The sequence below is a fragment of the Phaseolus vulgaris genome, chromosome 4, assembly GCF_051622355.1.
Source record: "Phaseolus vulgaris cultivar YP4 chromosome 4, ASM5162235v1, whole genome shotgun sequence".
Taxonomy (NCBI): Eukaryota; Viridiplantae; Streptophyta; class Magnoliopsida; order Fabales; family Fabaceae; genus Phaseolus; species Phaseolus vulgaris.
Window position 1 is genome coordinate 35,572,452 of NC_143501.1, and position 21,521 is coordinate 35,593,972.

The 21,521-nt window shown below is 42.3% G+C and overlaps 1 protein-coding gene and 1 pseudogene across 1 annotated transcript; both read right to left on the minus strand.

Annotated features, from left to right (window-relative positions):
• Positions 1-277: 277 nt before the first annotated feature.
• LOC137836495 (uncharacterized) lies at positions 278-2,360 on the minus strand. The gene is made up of 9 exons (XM_090301014.1): positions 2,270-2,360; positions 1,887-2,156; positions 1,562-1,803; positions 1,273-1,479; positions 1,107-1,199; positions 934-1,035; positions 644-853; positions 390-554; positions 278-310 (listed from the first exon to the last, which is right to left on the minus strand). Exons 1-9 carry the CDS (start codon positions 2,358-2,360, stop codon positions 278-280), a joined length of 1,413 nt encoding a protein of 470 aa, XP_090157140.1.
• Positions 2,361-2,499: 139 nt separating this feature from the next.
• Positions 2,500-18,007, minus strand: LOC137836496 (uncharacterized; annotated as a pseudogene).
• Positions 18,008-21,521: the final 3,514 nt, after the last annotated feature.

The following is a 21,521-nucleotide window of genomic DNA, read 5'->3' on the forward strand; positions in this document are numbered from 1 at the left end:
TCAAATCCAACAAAAAAAAATTAAAAAGACTATAAATCAACATCAAACACATCAACGGATCAAGACACCAATTAAAAAAAAAACAAGTTAAAGCAAATAAGAAGTAATCCAACAAAATTTTCATTTTTTCCACAAAATTTAAACTCATTAATGAACAAGAGAAAACCAGTATATGACTGCAGGATCGATTTTGATCACTTTCTAATCCCACATGAATTCTTTATTTGTTGAATGAGTGTGTTTGGTGCATTATTATTATGGTTTTGGTTTTGCCTTCCTAATTTTTTGGCACACTTCCTTGATCAAACACCTACAATATAAACATATATCACAATTAGAAATGTAAATCTGAAAAATAAAACAAGTTATTTAAATTTTTTAAACATTACCGATGAACGATTGAACATAGTCAACTTAGGAGGCAATTGACCTTGATAACTTTGAAAGAAAAAATTCATCATTATCTCAAATCTTTTTTCATGTTCTTCATATCTTTTTTCACGTTCTTCATATCTTTTATTTTGTTCATCCAATTGTGACTTTAATGCAATAACCTATATTAAAACACAATTTATCATGAAAAAGAGTGAGAAAACCATATACATTAAAAAATTGCTACATAAGAAAATGCATGTTCAAAAACCTGATTCTCCAATTCTCTATAAGTAGTTGAAGATATCCCAGTGCGAGAATTTCTAGTATATCCAAACACATGAGAAGGGCAAGGTCCCAATCCCATCCCTCGAACACGACCACAATGTTCTTCACTTCCAAAGGCATGAGCTAGTGAATCATCAATTGATATATCATGTGAGAGGGAAGATGTATTTGACTCATATGCTTGAATCTTTTCCTACAAATAATGAAAAAAGTTATAAATGAAGCTCACATCCAATTTGGTTGAGTTTTCATCTTTACAAAAATGATACTTACCCCAATCTCTCTTGCCCCATCATTCACAAATTCTCTGTTAGCATGTTTATGTGTTGCTACCCATACTTCTCCCCTACTAACTTTGCGACCAAGCTCTTTCTCCTATAAAATGTAATAAAAGTATATGAATCATGATATATGATATAATAAAAATTATAGGAGAATCAAGTTACCATCTCATCTTTCTTCCGTGCAATGCTCTTGGATCCACCAGTATGAGGAACTGTTTGCTTCTTTCTATTATCCTTGTTCTTTTTGGTAATTTCCTAAGCATACATGTAGTAAAAGAACTAAATATAAATAAATCAACACTTTAAAGAATAAAGTAGTTTTTATTACCTTTGTCCTTGAATTTAAACGGTAGTGAACAAAAGAAGCCCAATGGTCTTTATTCATTACTTCTGGACACATTGCAATAATTTCATCTCTATTGTCTGTTCCATCACTTCTTTGTTGCCATAGTTGTTGCCTATACTCAGTCCACTTTGTGTTAAGTGATTTGAAGATATATCTTACATGAACATCAGAGTCAACTTCAAACTTAGCCTTCAAAATTATTACACAAGTAAATTTAAGATAATTTCAATATAATATCAATTAAAACACAGAAAAATCCAAAAGTAATTACTTGAATGGTTTTCTTAAGTATATCTTCTTTGTAATCTTTGGGAATCTTCATCCAACTTTGATAGATAATAGGAAATGCATTAACATTTCTTGCAACATGACCTAAAAACCTATTCAACAATGTTCCACTGTCATCAACTGGTTGGTTCTCGTTATTCCAGTTAACAAGAATCCTCTCACCAACAGATAAAAACCAGACATCATTTGCTGTTAATTGTTTCCTAACCTTTTTGCCTTCACTATCTGTCAAAATTATTATTAGTTTAAGAGGGCGAACATAAAAAACAAATACAATGTGAGTTTGCAATGTATTGATTCAAGCTTACCAATGACATCAACAAGCAATGATCTTTTACGTGATACTTGCTTTGATTGTTCACTTTGCATCTCAATACCCACATTTTCTTCCCTTTCTTCATCAGATTGTAAGCTTGGTGTAGGTTCAGATGTAGATTCATGGACAGATTCATTTGTATTATCAAATTGAAATTCAGGTGCAGAATTGTTCTTAGTAGTAGAAATCAACCTATGAGGTGCATGTGGGGGAGGAGGCTTCTTATTATTATTCTCTATAGGATGAGAACTCACATGAGGTGCTGCATAATAATTAAATGAATACATGTGAAAAATAATATATTTTTTAAAGAGAATTCCAAATTAAAATATAAGTACAAACATCTCACTAAATGGAAGTTGTGTATGAACTTACTTGAGTTATTAAGGGCTGCAAGTTGGTCAAAAGTGTTATTGAGAGTATCATGTTCTGTTGCTCTAGTCTTCTTGATGGACATTTTCTTCATCTTCAGGTATTCTTGAAATAATAACATTAATACAAGTCAAAATAGAAATTCAATAAATCATAATATAATGCATGTATAAACAATAATGTATAAGTAATAAGGATGATAATTTAAACAAAAATAATATACAAGTGTTCAATTAAAAATAGGACCTTGTTAACGATATACTCCCTTCTCCATTGACAAATAAAGTTTCAAAATTGTTTTGTACAAATGCTTCACATTCATGAAAAGTGACATCATTATCTTCTCCCATGTCATATAAGTCTCGTGGCTTTAGATGCACAGGAATGCTCCAATCTTTAGCTAATTCATCCACTACATAATAAACCATTTGTGCTTCTTTAGCTTGGATGTATGGTTCATCATCATCATTATCACCAATGTGTATCAAACGTGTAAAGTTTACTAGTGTAAATCCAAGATCATCTGTCATAATCCCTCTAGAAGTAGTTGTATTAGCCCACATACATTTGAACAAAGTAACAGAAAATCGACCATTATAGTTTATCTCAATTATGCCTACCAATTTTCCATAATAAGGCACACCCCCAAATTGCATTTGATTGTCGATGCTACTTGCATAACTCTTTGTCCCAAAAGTACCAAATATCCCACTGTTTTGTGTTTTAAGTCCTTCATCTCTCTCCAATGTACGGAACTTGAAGCCATTTTATTGTAAGCATTGTAACGTTTTGCACAATCAATTGGTCCCATAGCTAAGAACTTTAAATCATCTGAGTGAGGTCCATTCAACTCATTTCTTATCTAAAAAAGAGGAAAATATGATCAAAACAATTCTTTATATTCAATATAATCAAAAGTCAACAATATAAATTATACATACACGACGAGAAAACCATTCTGCAAATTCTCTATGAACCCTCTTATCTATCACAGAGGATGACCATGTACGACTTCTTAATTGTCTTCGTATAATGTCTCTAAATTCTCTAAATTAAATAAATAATAATTACATGGTTAGTGTTCAATTGCAGATGAATCATAATAAGTTATAAAGTCAAAGTACTTACTGAAGGAAAGGGTCAACTTGGGCACAATTAGTCAATATATGACGATGTGCTTGTAACTTTTCCTTTGCTGATAAAGAGAAGTAAGTAAAAGACCCAATTGGTTTTCCAACAGGTGGAAACAAAGTGCTTGCACTAGATGATATAGTGTCTGGTTCATCATTAACACGCCTTATTCGATTAAATACAGTCTCAATTTCATTTAAATATCTTGAACAAAATGTTAAAGACTCTTCAGCCATGTAGCCTTCAGCTATTGAGCCTTCTGGTTGTGCCTTGTTACGCACATAAGAATTCAACTTTCCTAAATATCTCTTAATGGGATACATCCATCTATACTAGACAGGTCCTCCAAGCTCGACATCTTCCACCAAATGCACAATCAAATGAACCATGATTGTAAAAAATGCAGGAGGAAATAATATCTCCATGTGACATAATGTGAGAACAACTCTATTTTGCAGTTGGTTAAGTTCATCCACTTTTAAAACTTTACTGCATAAGTTTCTAAAAAATGAACACAAATCAATCAAAACATAGCACACTTCCTTAGGGAGTGTCTTTCTCATTGCTAAAGGTAGAAGTTGCTCCATCAAAACATGTGAATCATGACTTTTCAATCCTCCAAGCTTACATTGTTTGACATCAACACATCTACTAATGTTACTTGAGTAGCCATCTGGAACAGTGATGTTCTTTAGTGTTGTCAGAAATGTATGCTTATTTTCTTTTGTCAATGTATATATAGCAGGAAGATATTTATTATTTTCATCAGGCCAAAGATCAGGTCTAACACCCCAATCTTTTAAGTCCTTTCGTGCCTTTAGGTTATCTTTTGATTTTTTTTCCTTGGTTCAATAATGTATACACCACATTATCACATACATTTTTTTCAATGTGCATAACATCTAGATTATGGTGCAATAAATTGTTTACCCAATAAGGAAGTTCAAAAAATATACTTTTTTTTCGCCATTGTAGAGGGCCATCAATAGCTTGGTGATCTCTGCGTTGTCTTTTCCCCAGTTCCTCAACTTCTGGTTCTTTCCCAAATATAATATTGACATTCTCAACTTGTCTTAAGACATCTATTCCTGATATTGTCAAAGGAGGATTTCTATTTTCCACACTTCCATCAAAATGAATGCGGGCTAATCTAAATTTGTGTCTTGCATTTAACCAACGTCGATGATTCATGAAACAAAATTTACCCTGAATCTTCTTAGGAGTAGTGTCAAAATTACACCTAGGACAAGCCAACCCAGTATGTGTATTCCACCCAGATAAGGTTTCAAGACCAGGAAAATCACTAATGGTCCACAATATAGCTGCATGCATATTAAACACTTCATTGCTATATGAATCAAAAGTTTTAACTCTATTGTTCCATAGCTCTTTTAATTCTTCAATTAATCGCCTTAAATATACATCAATATCATTTCCTGGTGCTCTTTTAGCAGGAATGATCATGGAAAGTGATCCTGCCTGTTGACCAAAACGTTGGAACTTGCCTCGTCAATGGATCGACGTGTGCACCGCTTCAACCTCCGTCCTTCGTCACGATCCACCTCAAGAACCTGCAAAAGAACAGAGCGGCGCCGCTGCGGCCGATCGACTCCAACGCCCAAGTCAATGACTGAACCACCAAATACTTCAAGAGCAAACACTCAAGAACTCTCAAGGAACCGTGCAATGTTCTCTCTCACAGTATGCTCAAGAACTCGCAAGCGTAAAGAATACAATCTGAACGTGCGTACCTCAGAAGTTCGTTGGGAAACCCTTTTATACCTGGTCACTTTCTCTCTCCTGGCAGTTACACACCTGGACACGTGGATCGCACCCAGTCGTACACGTGCCATCATCTGGAGCCTCCTTGACTTGGGCGCTGCTTCTGACTCTCCTTTGGCTAAGTTACTTATGCATGGTGCTGCCCAGTGCATAGCTAACTTGGGAGCGCGATCTCTACTAGAACTGGCGAGTTAGGGTGCCTTCGTACACCTTCCCTGTGGTCTCGCCGGCCGCCTTCATAATCTGCACCATCTTCATCTTTGGCGATGTGCTTGCTCCGGCGATCTCCAATCACTTGGTCGCCTGAGTTTACATCTGGCGACTTCATCTTTAACCCGGTGATCGCCGGTTCTGGTATGCTGGAGATCGGAGCACGCCAACTTAATAACTGGCGACTACACGAGTCCCTCGACTTCCTTCCCTTCTGCCAACCTGGCGTCTTGTCAACACGCCTATACTGTAGCTGGATGCCACGTCATCACTTCCGACTACCAGGGCGGTACACAAGCCCCCCAGTCTTAAGCGAAGACTTGTCCAGCGAAAGGACTGAAGGAGTCACGTCATCTACGTGGCACTGGCGCAGAATTCCAAGCGGTTGTACTTTCTGCTCCTCTGACGCTCCACCAAACATTTCCCCATCGTTCGACACGTGGCTTCATCAACGGTTACCTTCAGTTAATGTTTGCGCTTCCCAAACCCACTTCGAAAAACCCTTAAACCCATTTCGCTCCACTGTTCCATCACTTTCTTCGTATTCTCAGACGCTCCAACTCTCTTCTGCAAAAAAGTTCTCAACGTTCCTCAACTTCCCGAATCACCAACTTCCTTCATCGCTCTTCCTTCACCAACTTTCTGCTGATTTTTCCTGCATTTTAACCGATTCGCATCATCCTTTAACTGTCTGGTGCATACGTTGTGGGTTGTTTTCTCCATTTCTCCTTTCTCGTAACTTAGGGCTCCGTCAGCGTCACAATGAACCTACGTTCGTTCGTTTTTCACCCTTTTCTCATGATCGAGTCAGCCTCTGCGAACCCTGATCATTTTTCCTTTTCTTTTTCCTCCGCAGCTTCCGCAATGACTCGCTCAAAGATCACCCCAAATCCTCCTCCTTCATCACGAAACCCCTCCTCACAAGCACACGACCCACCGCGAGCACGTGGTGCTTCGTCTTCTCAGGCTGAGAGGCCTGCACCCTCTCGCCCCAACTTGGCTCAGGCCACTCCCCCTGTCGCCGGAGGAGCCTCTGTTTCCTCCCCAGACTTCAAAAAACTGTACCCATGGGCCACCTTGACTTTGTTGAGGGAAACATCTTCTGTAAACTCTGCTGGGGCAGTTCTGCGATTGAAGAAAGGGGACGAGCCTCACCAATCATTCCATAAGGAGCACGACGAAAAGATGACGGTGCTACCTTGCCCTCCCGACATGCCGGTGTGTGTTGACGATAAGGGGAACACCGGCGAGTTGTTCTGCCTCATCTACACCACCCTGTTCAAGAAGGTGAAACTTAGGTTTCCCTTCACCCATTTTGAAAGGGAGCTTCTCACCGAGTTCGATATCGCCGCCGCCCAGCTCCATCCCAACAGCTAGGCGTTCGTACGGGCTTTTCAAATAATGTGCGACCACTTGGGGCTGCCAGCGTCAGTGGACGTTTTCTTATTTCTCTTTGAAGCCAAGCACCCGGGAGATCGCTTATGGGTAAGCTTGAACGGGATTGCTGGGAGGTCGATCCTCTCTATCTTCCAGCAATCCTACAAAGACTGGAAGGGCAAGTTCGTCCAGGTGCACCCTAATGAGAAGGACGCCTCTCTGCTCGACGGTTTCCCCTTGTATTGGGTAAACAAGGGGAACAAAGAGTCCAAGAGTAGCTTCAGGAGGCCAAGAAGTCCTTATAGCATGGGTGCCTTGGACAGAGACCTCTGCTTCTTCTGGAAGAGCGTGGCAGATGCCAACATCACCTTCCTCACCACCACGCTCATCTGCTTCGAGTTCTTCGAGGACCAACTCGAAATTCGCATAGGTTAGAACGTCTAAGTCTTTATTCTAACATTACCTCTGTTAACTATTTCTGGGCGTCTTGTGCGTTGTGCGCAAGACTTTGGTTTTATTTTTCTGCACCATTTATCTGCTTTACTGCATACTGCCTTATGCATTTATTTTCTCTCTGAGCTAACCCATGCATTTTTGCTCTATGCAGATAATATGTTGGGCCAGGGCAAGCTCGCTGAACTGAGGGCGCTCGCCCGAACCCACGGGTTGGCATCGGGTTCCCAAACCGTGCCAAACTCGGTGGTGGAGATCGCCGCCGCACAGGGCCAATCGCCACCAAAAGGCCCAACTCCTCCCGATGTCCAACCCGCCAATCAACGCAAAAAGCTTGTCCTCAGGAAACCCAAGAGGAAAGCCCCTCAAGTATTCCACGAGGAGGAAGAGGAAGACGACGAGGCAACTGAAGATGGCCTCGTCACGAAGAGGAAGAGGGTGGCACCTTCTTCACCACCTGCTCCACCCCCTCTTCCAACATCAACACCACCATCTACACCTGCTCCTCCTCCAACATTGCCACCCCCACCAGCTCCTGTCTCACCAGTCCAAGCAATTCCATTGGCGTCTGCGCCACCTGCGATTGAGGCCCCCGAGCCAAACTTCATGGAGGACCCCCCGAGCGCCTCCACGCCTTATGTAACAGCTGGAGGGGGTCCTCCTTCAAATGCCTCAACCGCAGACGTTGCTCCAATCGGGGATGAGGTTGCCCATAACTCTCCAATTCTGATTATTGAATCCCCGACGTCGCCACCACGCCAAGAAGCACCCGCTGAACAACCAATTCAAGAAGGTGGCGGCGAAAACCAACAACGAGCCCACCCGGTGCCTCCACCAACAAACCTCTCTCTTGAGGTCACGAGGATGTGGGAGCCCTTCTCAGCAAAGCTAAAGATGATGGCGGAGGACTTCCCCGCCATTATATCTAGAGCTGTGGAGAGCTCCACCAGGAAGCTCCAGGATGACCTCTTCACCCTTCGAACTGAGAATAGCACTATAAGGGTTGAGGTGGAGAAGTTATCCTTCAATCTGACACTCGCCGAGATTGAACACTCCCGAGTAGAAGATGCAATGAGCACCGAGATCCGGGTGGCGCGCAAGGAGGCCACCGATCTCCGCCATAAGGTACAGCTCCTGGCTCAAGAGAAGATTGAGCTAGAGAGCAAGCTGGTGCCTTATCACGTCAAAGTGGCTGACCTGGAGGCCTTGATAAAAACTGACGCCGCCAAGGTGAAGAAACTGGAGCAAAGGTCAGCCGATCGGCAGGTCTTCCTGGGAGCGGTGGAAAAAGAAAGGGACGACACCATGGCGAAGCTTGCTGAAGCCAACAAAGAGAAGGGGAAGATCGCTGCTGAGCTGGGCCAGGTGCAGGCAGAATCCAAGAAGGTTGCTGAAGACCTTCTTCAAGCTCAGGAAACCATCGAAAAACTCAAGAAGCAAGCTGAAGAGCTGGAGCAGCAGAACGAGGGGCTGAAGAAAGAAGCTGAAGAACTCAAGAAATAGATCGAAGAGCTTAATCTGAGTTCTGCCCAAATTCTTGCTGCTGGATTCGAGGCCGCACGGGAACAGTTTGCCTGCTTGTTCCCCGATCTGGATCTTAGCATGGTGTCCCTTAACAACGAGGTGGTGGATGGGAAGGTGGTTCCCGCTGAAGACTGATCAATTTCCTCCATCCACTACCTTTATGCTTTCACCTTGCATACAATTGTAATAAACTTTATATTTTCCTGTACACGTGCCTTAAACTGACGTTTACTTTAATGATAAAATCTCTGTATTTCCTCTTGCAACTTCTTTGGCTGCTTTAACTTCCCTTGCACAATTTGCTTCAAGAAATTAACTTAGCGATTTCGTAGGCACGATCTTATACTTAACTGCTTCGAACCACTTCGATTTCGAACAACAATCACTCCAACAACTTGTAATCTTAAGATAACGAACCTTAGCGTAAAATCACTCTTCAAACAACGAACTTTAACTCAACTAATGGCTTAAGACATTACTTTACCCGATCTGCTTCATCAAAACAGGTCTTTAACTTTCCCGCCACTGTTTGAACTTTTCCTGGTCGCCAAAGACTCTTGGCGATATCAGCTTCTTTCTGGCTCCACAACTTGGCCATTGTTCCTTCATCTGGGGGTAGAGGCGCCTTTCGAATCCTTCTCTACCTCCTTGAGCTTCAGAACAAGAGACCGGGTGGCTAGGCGTTCTCTTCGAACCTACCTTAGCCATCCTCCACACTTCTTCCACCCTTTACACCATACCTGAACTCGTTCGAGACGAGAAGGATTTTATCTTGCCTAAACTCGCTCATCGGCGAGAAGGTCTTTAACTCGCCTGAACTCGCTCATAGGCGAGAAGGTCTTTAACTTGCCTCTACGTTGCCCCGGGGGTTACATCTCCTCTACCCTCGGAAACACTGAGGACTTTTTGCTGGTGCCTCTACATTGCCCCAGGGGTTACATCTTCTCGCCCCCAGAAACACTGAGGACTTTTCACTGGTGCCTCTACATTGCCCCAGGGGTTACATCTTCTCGCCCCCAGAAACACTGAGGACTTTTTGCTCTTCCTCGCCTGCGCTCGCTTGACGGCGAGGAGGTCTTTATCTCGCCTCAGAACGCGCGTGGGCGTTGAGGTCTTTTAACTGGTGCCTCCGATCGCCGAAAGACGATGAGGACTTTAACTTTAACTGGTGCCTCCGATCGCCGAAAGACGATGAGGACTTAAACTTTAACTGGTGCCTCCAATCGCCGAAAGACGATGAGGACTTAAAACCCTTTAGAAAGCGTGCAATATATCTTTACTTGCCTTAAATCACATATAAGTGACAAGGTCTTTCTTCAAAACTTTCTGAAAACAACAATCATGCAATCTAAAACGACTTTGAGCTTCGAAAACTCTTCTTTATTGGGTGGCCTCGTTAAAAACCCTCCTTAGGGAAAAAAGAGTGCCCCCTTCAAACTGTTTTAACAGAGACATTGTAATATAATTTCGTGTTTGTCTTTACTTACAAAGCTTCTTAACTGTAATACAACGTCAGGTGCGTGGCGTTCCAAGTGCGAGGAATCGCCCCTCCTTCCAATGTCTCTAAGCGGTAGGCGCCGTTCCCGAGCGCCTCGGTTATTCTGAACAGTCCCGTCCACTTGGGCGACAGTTTATTCTCCATCTCGTACTGGTGGGCTTTCCTCATCACCAAGTCGCCTTCTCTGAACTGTCTCGGCATCACCTTCGAGTTATATCTTCGTTCAATCCTTCTCTTCACCGCTTCAGCCTTCAATCTCGCCTCTTCCCTGACTTCATCCAGTAGATCCAGGTTCAACCTTCTCTCCTCATTCGAGTCTTCCTCTACGAAGTTCTGGAATCTCGGCGAGCTCTCCTGGATCTCCACTGGAATCATTGCGTCGCATCCATAGACCAAGCTGAACGGGGTCTCATGGGTTCCTGACTGCTCAGTGGTGTGGTACGCCCAGACTATACGGGGTACCTCCTCAGCCCAGCTTCCTTTGGCTTTCTCTAGCCTTCTCTTCAACCCTCTCAGCAACACCCGATTAGCTGACTCTACTTGGCCATTTGTCTAAGGGTGCTCGACGGATGCAAACACTTGTTGAATTCCCACCCCTTCGCACAGCTTCTTCAACAGGTGGCTTGCAAACTGAGTCCCATTGTCCGACACCAGGCGCTTGGGCACACCAAACCGGCACACAATGTTCTTCCACAAGAAACCTTCGATCTTGTGTGCGGTGATCTGGGCCACTGGTTCTGCTTCGATCCACTTGGTGAAATACTCAATCGCCACCACCAAGTACTTCATCTGCCTGATCGCCAGCGGGAATGGTCCCAGAATGTCGATTCCCCAAGTGTGAAACGGCCAAGGGCTGTAAGTCGATTTCAACTCCTCGGGAGGCGCCTTGTGCCAATCGGCGTGCTGTTGGCATTGTTTGCAACACTGTGCATATCTCTTACAATCTTCTCTCATCGTTGGCCAGTAGTAACCTGCACGGAGAGTCCTCGCGGCCAGAGCTCGACCCCCGACGTGGCTTCCGCATATTCCTTCGTGGAGCTCTGCCATGATTCTCGTGCACTTCTCGCCATGTACACATTCCAGGAGTGGGTGAGTGAACCCAAACCTGTACAGATCGCCATCAATCAATGTGTACTTGCTAGAATTTTTCTTTACCTTCCTAGCCTCTGTCGGATCCAGCGGGAGAAGGCCATCTGCCAGGCACCGCTTGTACTGTGTTATCCAGGTGTCTGGCCCATTGGTAGCACAGACCTGCGTCATCTTCACCCTCTCTCCCCGACACGCTCTAATTCTCGGCGATCTCAACGTTTCTTGCGTCAAAGACCTGTGACTTCTTGCCGCTTTTTCCGTCGCCCTGCTTATCTGAAGAACCAGGTGATCTGCTACAAATGCCCTCGGCGTCTTCAGAGTTTCTTGAATCACCGTCCTCTGCCTACCCCCCTTGCCTGAACTGGCGAGCTTGGCTAGCAAGTCAGCTCGGGCATTCTGCTCTCTGGGCACATGCACCACTTCAAAGGAGGCAAAGGAACTCTTCAATTCCTGCACATACTCTAGGTAAGCCGCCATTTGTGGATCTTTGGCCTGGAACTCGCCTGTTACTTGCCCCGTGACTAGCAGCGAGTCACTCTTGGCCATCAATACCCTCGCTCCCATCTCTTTTGCCAGCAAGATCCCGGCGATCAGCGCCTCATATTCTGCTTGATTGTTGCTGGCTTTGAAGGCAAACCTCAAAGATTGTTCGATCAGCACGCCGTTGGGTCCTTCCAAGATGACTCCAGCACCGCTACCCTGCTGGTTCGACGATCCATCCACCGAGAGCACCGAACGGAAATCGTCCCCTTCAACTCGTGTCGCCTCAGACGAGAGCTCGACCACGAAATCTAGGAAAATTTGCCCCTTAATCGGACCTCGGGGCTCATACTTAATGTCAAACTCCGACAGTTCTACCGCCCACTTCACCATCCTCCCAGAAACGTCAGGCTTCTTCAACACCTTCTGGATGGGCAAGTCAATCATCACAAGTATCGTGAAGCTATGAAAATAGTGGCGCAACCTCCTCGCCGAAAACACCATAGCCAGCGCAGCCTTCTCCAGGGCCTGATATCTCGTTTCCGGGCCCTGCAACACCTTACTAACAAAATAAATAGGCTTCTGAGCCTGATCTTGGTCCTGGGCGAGCACCGCACTTACCGCCCTCTCAGTTACAGCAAAATACAACCTGAGAGGGGTTCCCACCAGTGGTTTGCACAGAACCGGCGGGGTCACCAAATACTCCTTGAGCCTGACGAAGGCTTCCTCACACTCCTTCGTCCAGGCAAACTTGTTATTGCGCCTTAAGCACTGGAAGTAGGGATGTCCCTTCTCTCCGCTAGCTGACACGAAGCGAGACAGGGCTGCCATCCGACCTGTTAACTATTGTACTTCTTTCACAGTGGTTGGGCTCCTCATCGCCATGATGGCGGCACACTTGTCCGGGTTGGCCTCTATTCCTCTTTCCGTTAAGAGGAATCCCAGGAATTTTCCAGCCTCCACGCCAAAGATGCATTTCTCTGGATTCAGCTTCAGCCTGAACTTGGCGATCGTCGTGAACAATTCCTCCAAGTCTGCAACGTGCTTCCTTTTCTCTGGCGAGGTCACGACCATGTCATCAACCTCTGGTACGTGGCCCCCGCATTCTTCAGCCCAAATGGCATCACCTTGTAGCAATAGCACGATCTCTCGGTCATGAAGGCAGTCTTCTCTTCATCCATGGGATGCATCTTGATCTGATTCTACCCCGAGAAGGCATCCAGGAAGCTCAACAACTTACACCCTGCAGCACTATCCACCAGGGCGTCTATGCTTGGTAAAGGATATGAATCCTTTGGGCAAGCCTTGTTCAGATCAGTGAAGTCGACGCACATGCGCCATTTCCCATTACTCTTCTTCACCAGCACGACATTTGCCAGCCATTCAGGGTACTGAACTTCCCTGATGTGGCCTGCAGCGAGGAGTTTCTGTGTTTCATCTCTAATCGCCTGCCTCCTCTCTTCGTTGAACTTTCTTCTTCTTTGTCGCACCAGTCTCACCAAGTTGTCCATCACCAGATGATGGCACAAGAAATCGGGATCGATCCCGGGCATGTCCGAAGCGGACCATGCAAGGCATCCAGATGCCGTTCTATCACCTTAGCAATCTGGTCCTGAAGCTCGACCTCCAGAGATCTTCCCAGCTTGAAGATCTTTACCCCGACCTCTCTCTCGAGCCACTGCTCGACGGGTTTTGGTCTGGTTTCTCTGGCGATCACTGCCCTGGCGATTCTCAGTTCTCTCGCTTCCAAAGGGCGATTCCTTACCTCTTCTTCCTCCAGACCAGCATTCCCCTCCCCTAGCTCAGCATCCACCATCTCCACGTCTCTTCCGGCGATCTCTTCTACTACCGTCGATCTGGGCTTCACACCAGAAGGCGGGGTGGTTGTCACGTAACTCACCGATCTTTTGTTTTTCAGGCTATTCTCATAGCACTTCTTCGCTTCTTTCTGGTCGGATTTGATGGTGATCACCACCCCCTCCATAGACGGCAACTTCACCTTCATGTGCCGAGTCGACGGTATAGCGCCTATCCGATTGAGCGTGGGCCTTCCCAACAGGATGTTGTAGGCTGAAGGAGCGTTTACAACAAGGTATTTGATTTTCTCCGTTCTCGAACCCGCCTCGTCTGTAAACGTAGTCCTCAATTCTATGTACCCCCTGACCTCCACCTGGTCACCAGCGAAACCATACAAACACCCTCCACAGGGCCTCAGCTGGTCAAGGGGCAGCTCCAACTGCGTGAAAGTCGACCAGAACATCACGTCTGCCGAGCTTCCTTGGTCCACCAGCACCCTGTGGACCTTTCTTCCTGCTGTGATCAACGAGATGACTATGGGATCGTTGTCATGAGGCACAACGTCCCGAAGATCCTGCTTGGTGAAGGTAATGTCCACTTCCGGCGAGTGGTCTTCAAACATATCTACCATCATCACAGACCTCGCGTACCTCTTCCTCTGTGATGCGGTGCATCCACCACCTGAGAAACCTCCCGCAATGGTGTGGATTTCCCCGTGCGTAGGCATCTCGTGCTGCTGAGCTTCTCCACCTGCTAGTTGGGAGCTCGACGCGCCCCCTGTCCTTCTATCCAACAAATAATCATTTAGGAATCCGCTCTTAACCAGATCGTCGAGCTGGTATCCTAAAGCCAAACACGAATCCACGGTGTGGCCAAAGCCTTGGTGAAACTCACACCAGGCATCTGGCTTTGGTCCCAGCACCTTGTCGCCCTCCTTCTCTGGCGCTTTCAACCTAGCAGATATATTGGGAATGGCGATCAGGTCCGCCAATCCCATGACAAACTTGTGCTTAGGCGGGCGATTATATTCCCGGCGTGCTGGTTGCTAGCGCCCTTGGCTCCTGCCCTTATTCTTCCTTGGATCATAAGGATGGCGAGTCCTCTGATCCCTTCTGGCCGCCGCTGTCTCCAGCACCCTCTGTGGCTGGATTCTGGTCTGGGCACGTGGCCTAGCGGGAGCCACGCTTCCTCTCTTCTCGGCGACTTCGCTCTCATCGGCGATGTGGGCCACCGCAAGTCGCCTAACCTTAGCAAACGTGGCGGGGTGAGCCCTGATCAGTGCCTCGCAGAATGGTCCTGGCAGCACGCCCTTCTTAAATGCATATACCAGCATTTCCTCATCTTTGGCCGGCGATCTGACCATCTGCGCCCCAAAGCGATTCAGGTAGTCCCTAAGGGACTCTCCCTGATACTGCCTTATATCAAACAAATCATAAGACACCCTGGGCGGGGCCTTATTCACGATGTACTTCTCGACGAAAATCTTGGAAAACTGTTGGAAGTTGGTTATGTGACCGTTAGGCAGGCTCACGAACCATTCCAACGCCGTTCCCTGGAGTGTGCTCACGAACATCTTGCAGTATACAGCGTCTGATCCTCCTGAAAGCATCATCTGCGTATGGAACGTGGTGAGATGAGCCTCAGGATCCTCTACGCCGGTAAAAACAGCCTTGACAGGTACCACACTCGCAGGAATAGGCGTGTCAGTAATCGCCTGAGCGAAAGGCATGGGGAAAACACGAGGCGGCGTTGACGGCGCGACCTCTTCAGCAATAGGACGCCCTTGCTGCTCCTGAAGAGCTTGACGCAGCTCCTCAGTCACTTTGCTGAGCTCATCATTCCTGGCCCAAGAGGCGGCCAGGTCCTCATGCATTCTCGCCTGTTCTATGCGCGAGGCTTCCACAGTCGCCTGCAACGAGCGCATAATCTCTACCATCTGCGCCATGGTCATGGCGGCGGCGCCTTCAGCAGCAACGGGCGCAACTGGACTTCAACAGTTGCTTCTCATTTTTCTCATGAAAACTCAGCAAATCACAGAGAGTAAGGAGCAGTACTTCCTTCAGCGACGATCGATTCAGCGATCAATCGGTCAAAACTGCGCGAAACTCCGCAAGAAAACTCAAGAACACCGCGAACCTCCAAAGAAACCTGCAACTCCACCAGAAACCACCGCTTCTCTCACGACAAACCAAACGAGCCAAAGAACTCAAATCTCACCGAACAAATCTCGCGTAAACAGCAGAAAACTTCACTTCACCGAAAAACAACCCAAACGAACGTTGGAAAACGCGAAATCACCGAAAAAATCTGAAACGAACAGCGAACAATGGTTGCACCAGCACACAACCACGCAGAAGACTACGAAAACCTCCAAGAACTCACGCTGTGGATGGGAACAGGTTTTACACGGCCCCACGGTGGGCGCCTGATGATCCTGCCTGTTGACCAAAACGTTGGAACTTGCATCGTCAATGGATCGATGTGTGCACCGCTTCAACCTCCGTCCTTCGTCACGATCCACCTCAAGAACCTGCAAAAGAACAGAGCGGCGCCGCTGCGGCCGATCGCACTCCAACGCCCAAGTCAGTGACTGAACCACCAAATACTTCAAGAGCAAACACTCAAGAACTCTCAAGGAACCGTGCAATGTTCTCTCTCACATTATGCTCAAGAACTCGCAAGCGTAAAGAATACAATCTGAACGTGCGTACCTCAAAAGTTCGTTGGGAAACCCTTTTATACCTGGTCACTTTCTCTCTCCTGGCAGTTACACACCTGGACACGTGGATCGCACCCAGTCGTACACGTGCCATCATCTGGAGCCTCCTTGACTTGGGCGCTGCTTCTGACTCTCCTTTGGCTAAGTTACTTATGCATGGTGCTGCCCAGTGCATAGCTAACTTGGGAGCGCGATCTCTACTAGAACTGGCGAGTTAGGGTGCCTTCGTACACCTTCCCTGTGGTCTCGCCGGCCGCCTTCATAATCTGCACCATCTTCATCTTTGGCGATGTGCTTGCTCCGGCGATCTCCAATCACTTGGTCGCCTGAGTTTACATCTGGCGACTTCATCTTTAACCCGGTGATCGCCGGTTCTAGTATGCTAGAGATCGGAGCACGCCAACTTAATAACTGGCGACTACACGAGTCCCCCGACTTCCTTCCCTTCTGCCAACCTGGCGTCTTGTCAACACGCCTATACTGTAGCTGGATGCCACGTCATCACTTCTGACTACCAGGGCGGTACACAAAGAATGAATGAACTTTGCTTCATACACATCCAAGGAGGAAGATTGTAGAGTATGAGTACAATAGGCCAAGTACTATGACTTGTACTCAAATCACCAAATGGATTGAATCCATCAGCAGCCAAACCAAGTCTAACATTTCGAGCATCTGAAGCAAATTGAGGATTCATTAGATCAAAGTTCTTCCATGCTTCAGAATCCCTCGGATGCCTTAGTATGCCTTCATTTGTACTTCCTGATGCATGCCATGCATATGCTCGGCTATTTTAGAAGACATAAACATTCGTTGTAAGCGTGGCTTCAATGGAAAATATCTTAAAACTTTAGCAGGAACTTTCTTTTGCTTTTTCATAGTACCATCAATAGTTTTGTTCTTCTTTCTTCTTTTCCATCTAGATTCATTACATTTCTTACAAACTTCTTTGTCTTTGTCTTCTCCATAGTACAACATGCAATCATTTGGGCAAGCATCAATTTTGGTGTAATGAAGGCCAAGCTTCTTAATGATTTTCTTAGCTTCATAGAAGGAACATGGAATTTTAGCATAATCAAAGGCATCTTCTAACAACTCCAATATCATTGACATTGCCTTGTCAGTCATTCTACATAGACATTTGATGTGGTACAATTTGAGCAATAAAGAAAGTTTAGAATACTTGCCACATCCTTCGTACAAACTTTGTTGCCCATCATGCATAAACTTCAGATACTCAACAATTCATCAGGCATCATTTCGCTTGATCTAGGATGCATATCCTCATCATCCTCCACGTTATCATCATAGAAAAAATTTCCAAATGCGTCATTAACCATGACACGTATGGGATCATTACCAGAAACTTTATGCTCATTTGATTGGAAAATTGGAGGTGTTTCAGTCGTATTTTGTACAAAACTTGTCTCGCCATGTAGAAGCCAGAATGTATAACCTTTTGGAAAAGGATGAAGAATCAAGTGCTGATGTGTTGCTTCTCGAGTTTGCCATTTTTTAAGATTACATTTCGGACATGGCAAATTATCTTACCCTCAACGCTCTTATTAGCAAATGCAAAGTCCAAAAATTTATTCAATCCATCCATGTACTGACATGTATTTCGAGGCATGTTAATCCAAGACTTATCCATATCTAAATGGAATTGTTTGATAAAAATAAAGCAAACCTAGCATGAAAGTTAAAAAAAAAAACATGTGTCAACAAGAGTATTAAAATGCGTAAAAGAATAGAAGTGAAATAAGTGTATAAAGTGAAATGCAGCAAGAGTGAATAAGATAGAGTAATTAATCACTATACTTTTCAGATACATTAAGAAAATAACAAAATAAAAATATTTGGTTCAATTATATAATAGATCTTAGCCTTTTATGTGCACATCCTCCAAAGTAAATAAATCTCAACTTTGTACCAATAGGTGTACATACTATACACAATAGTATGATCTGCAGGGAAAATGGTATGCACAATAGGTGTACATACTATACACTATGCCAACCAAAGAAGATGGACTTGAGTACGTTATTATTCTTGTAAAATGAGTTAATTTTATATTTTGATTTACATAAGAAAATATTTTTTATTTTCTAAAATTTAAGGTCTCTACTGTTTCTCATAATATCATATGACATAAATTAACTGTTAATATATTAAATAAAAAGAAATGTTATTTATTTATTTATCCTAAAATAAATAATCTAAATTAAAATTAAAGATTTAAAATTGTGAAGAGACAAAATAAATCAAAATCAAAATCATAAGTCATTAATTTTATTTTTAAAATTTTTAAATATAATTGTGAAGTAACTGTAAACCAATAAATTAGGTCCCAGTAAAAAAAACTAGTTAATGCATTACTCATCTAATCTTTTTTGAACGAAAAAAAAAAATTATATTTTCTTTATAAAATAATCCCTGACCCGTATTCCTTGTTTTTTAAGATAAGGCATAATTCTTAAAATGTTATTAATCACACAAGTGATTATAAAAAAAAAAGAATACTTTCTTTTTAAAACTAGAATGACAAAAATTATAAATCAAATACATTTAATTTCTTCATCTTATTTATGTCCGGGTTGTCATAGTGTATATCCATCTCAAATAGACTAATGCATTTACTGAATGAAAAAATTATTTAATTAAAATATCTTCGAAAAAAAAAATATATTATCACCATAAACATGAAATAACTTTAAACGTGTTTAAAGATAGAGAGACTAATATATAATTAATACTAAAAACAATTAATAGTAATATATGATCGAAATTTCACAATAATTACACGGAAGCGTATAATGTATTAAATAATATTTATGAAGGTTTTAAACAATATTCAGTAAAAAAGTGCTTTAACTTCTAACCCTAAGATATTGGGTATATATCAAAGTTATCAGCATCTCATATGTATCTGATATGACATGAAGGCAATCCCAACAACTGGACAGGGATCTGGGATACGAACTAACAAACAAGAAATGTACAATAGAAATGTCTAAAGGAAGAATATTACGTTCATAGTCAGAACTAATGATTATTAGATAGGAAGGAAATTATGTTGATAGTGAGAATTATGTGGAGGACATTTTTTTTAAGGAAAAAATTGTTAGTTTTGGTTGAATCAAATATGTAATTTCTAATGATAAAAAAGAAAATCATAGTATGTATATTACTTTTTTAATATTTTTTTCTGATTAGTTCAATTAGATTTTAATCATATACATTAGTTCAATTAGATTTTTTTAATCAATATAAAAAATCCTTTCTCTGTTGTATTATTGCGGTCATTCTAACACCTTGTTTTAGGATTGCATTTATTTTTTTAATCAACAAGAAAGAATAAATAAATGAAAATCATGTATTTTTTTCTTTTAATCATGCATAAATAAATATTATTTTTACTTATCTACCATGTACATTGTATATCTCAACAATTATATTTCTTAAGAAATCATAACCAATTCAATTCATCCACATCATTCAATTCATCCATATCATTACATCCTTCACTCTACTAATGTTCTCCCATCAGGAGTAAACACTATTTTCCTTTATATATCATTAAATTAACTATTCTATCCATCTCAAATAGACTAATGCAGAATGAAAAAATTATTTAATTCAAATATTTTCGAAAAAAATATATAATTATCACCATATACAAGAAATAACTTTAAACGTGTTTAAAAATAGAGAGAGTAATTGATAATTAATACTAAAAACAATTAATTGTAATATATGATCAAAATTTCACAATAATTATACGAAATGATATATTAAATAATATTTATGAAGGTTTTAAATAATATTCAGTAAAAAAACTGCTTTAACTTCTAACTTTAACATATTTAACATATTGGGTATATATGTTTCTTACATGTATTTTTTTTTAGGGATCTGGGATACGAACAACCAAACAAGAAGGTTTATCATATGGGACTCCCTTAAACTGCACGGGTACAAACTTAGGATTTTTGTGTTGCACTTTATTTCAAGAGCTCTTTAATTCTTGCAATTTACGTTTTTGTTTTTAGGCTTTTTTTAAGCTTGCTTGTTGTTTTCTTTATGTTGCCTATCATGTGTTTGAGTATTTTCCTTTTTGAATCTATACAAGTTTTGGCTTAGTCTTGTTTTTCCATAATTGTCATCACTTCTTGTAGTACTTTTCTTGAATTTTTTTGTTTCTTGCTTTGGTGTCATATAATTTTCTGAGTTTGTTTTTGATCCTTTGTGCATTTTCTGTTTTAGAATTGAGTTCATACTTGTCTTTTAGACCTATACAAGTTCTATACATAATTTTCCATTATGTCTTTGCTAGTTCATAATTTTGTTTTTCATTCCTATTAGGATTCCTTTGTTTTTCTGAAAACGTGCTTACTGTTTTTCCTTATTGCAATTGATTTAATCACTGGAAAATTCTGAAATTCTGGATTTGTGTTACTCAAAGTGTTATAAAAGCATAGAAAAAAGAAGTACTCAAAAATTCAAAGTACACAAAAAATGATAAATAAAATACAAAAAGTGTACAATTCTGCCGAAAAAAATACGGTAATCTGGCAGCGATTTTGAAAACTTTAACTCAATTAATAGGCTTACTGTTTTTAAGTAATTCCAGTGCCATTGTTGATTTAACATCTTGAAGTTTCTGTGGTTTAAATTTCATAATCCAGTTCGCTCTATATCATTCCAGTTAAATCAGTGAACATCAAGCACAGTTTGTATAAAATTTTTTTCCAGTAGCTTATTTTTGTTTTCTTCATCTATTCTAGTGCTTTTCTTTGGGTATTCTTTTGTGTGCCTACTTTTTCATTGAGTTCCTTATTTTTTTGCTTGTCTTTTATTCATTAATCTTTGAGTTTGTCATACATCTAGTATTTCTTTTGTTATAGCCTTTCATTGCTTATACCTTTTCTTGATTGTCTTTATTGCTTCATTGGTTTTGTTGTGGTTGGCTTTGAGATTGGTGTGCCTTGCTTTGACATATTTCATTTGAGGATTCCAAAACCTCAAGATCAGATTGGTGCAGGGACATTATTTCTTTGAGAGTGACCTCTTTTTCTGGCCAAATTCACTTCGGCCATTTGGTTGCCAAACTCACTGTTTTTGCTAATTTTGTTTCTTGACTTGGTTTCTGTTTTTGTGTGTTTGCTGTTTTTATTTGCAAATGGCTGGATTTTCAA

Excerpts from the sequence above, each read along its gene's own strand:
- LOC137836495 (XM_090301014.1), bottom strand. The coding sequence starts at position 2,360 with ATGAAGAAAATGTCCATCAAGAAGACTAGAGCAACAGAACATGATACT. Across the intron at positions 1,200-1,272 it reads GTTTAAATTCAAGGACAAAG|GAAATTACCAAAAAGAACAA; the intron begins GTAATAAAAACT and ends ATGTATGCTTAG. Across the intron at positions 1,036-1,106 it reads CACGGAAGAAAGATGAGATG|GAGAAAGAGCTTGGTCGCAA; the intron begins GTAACTTGATTC and ends TACATTTTATAG.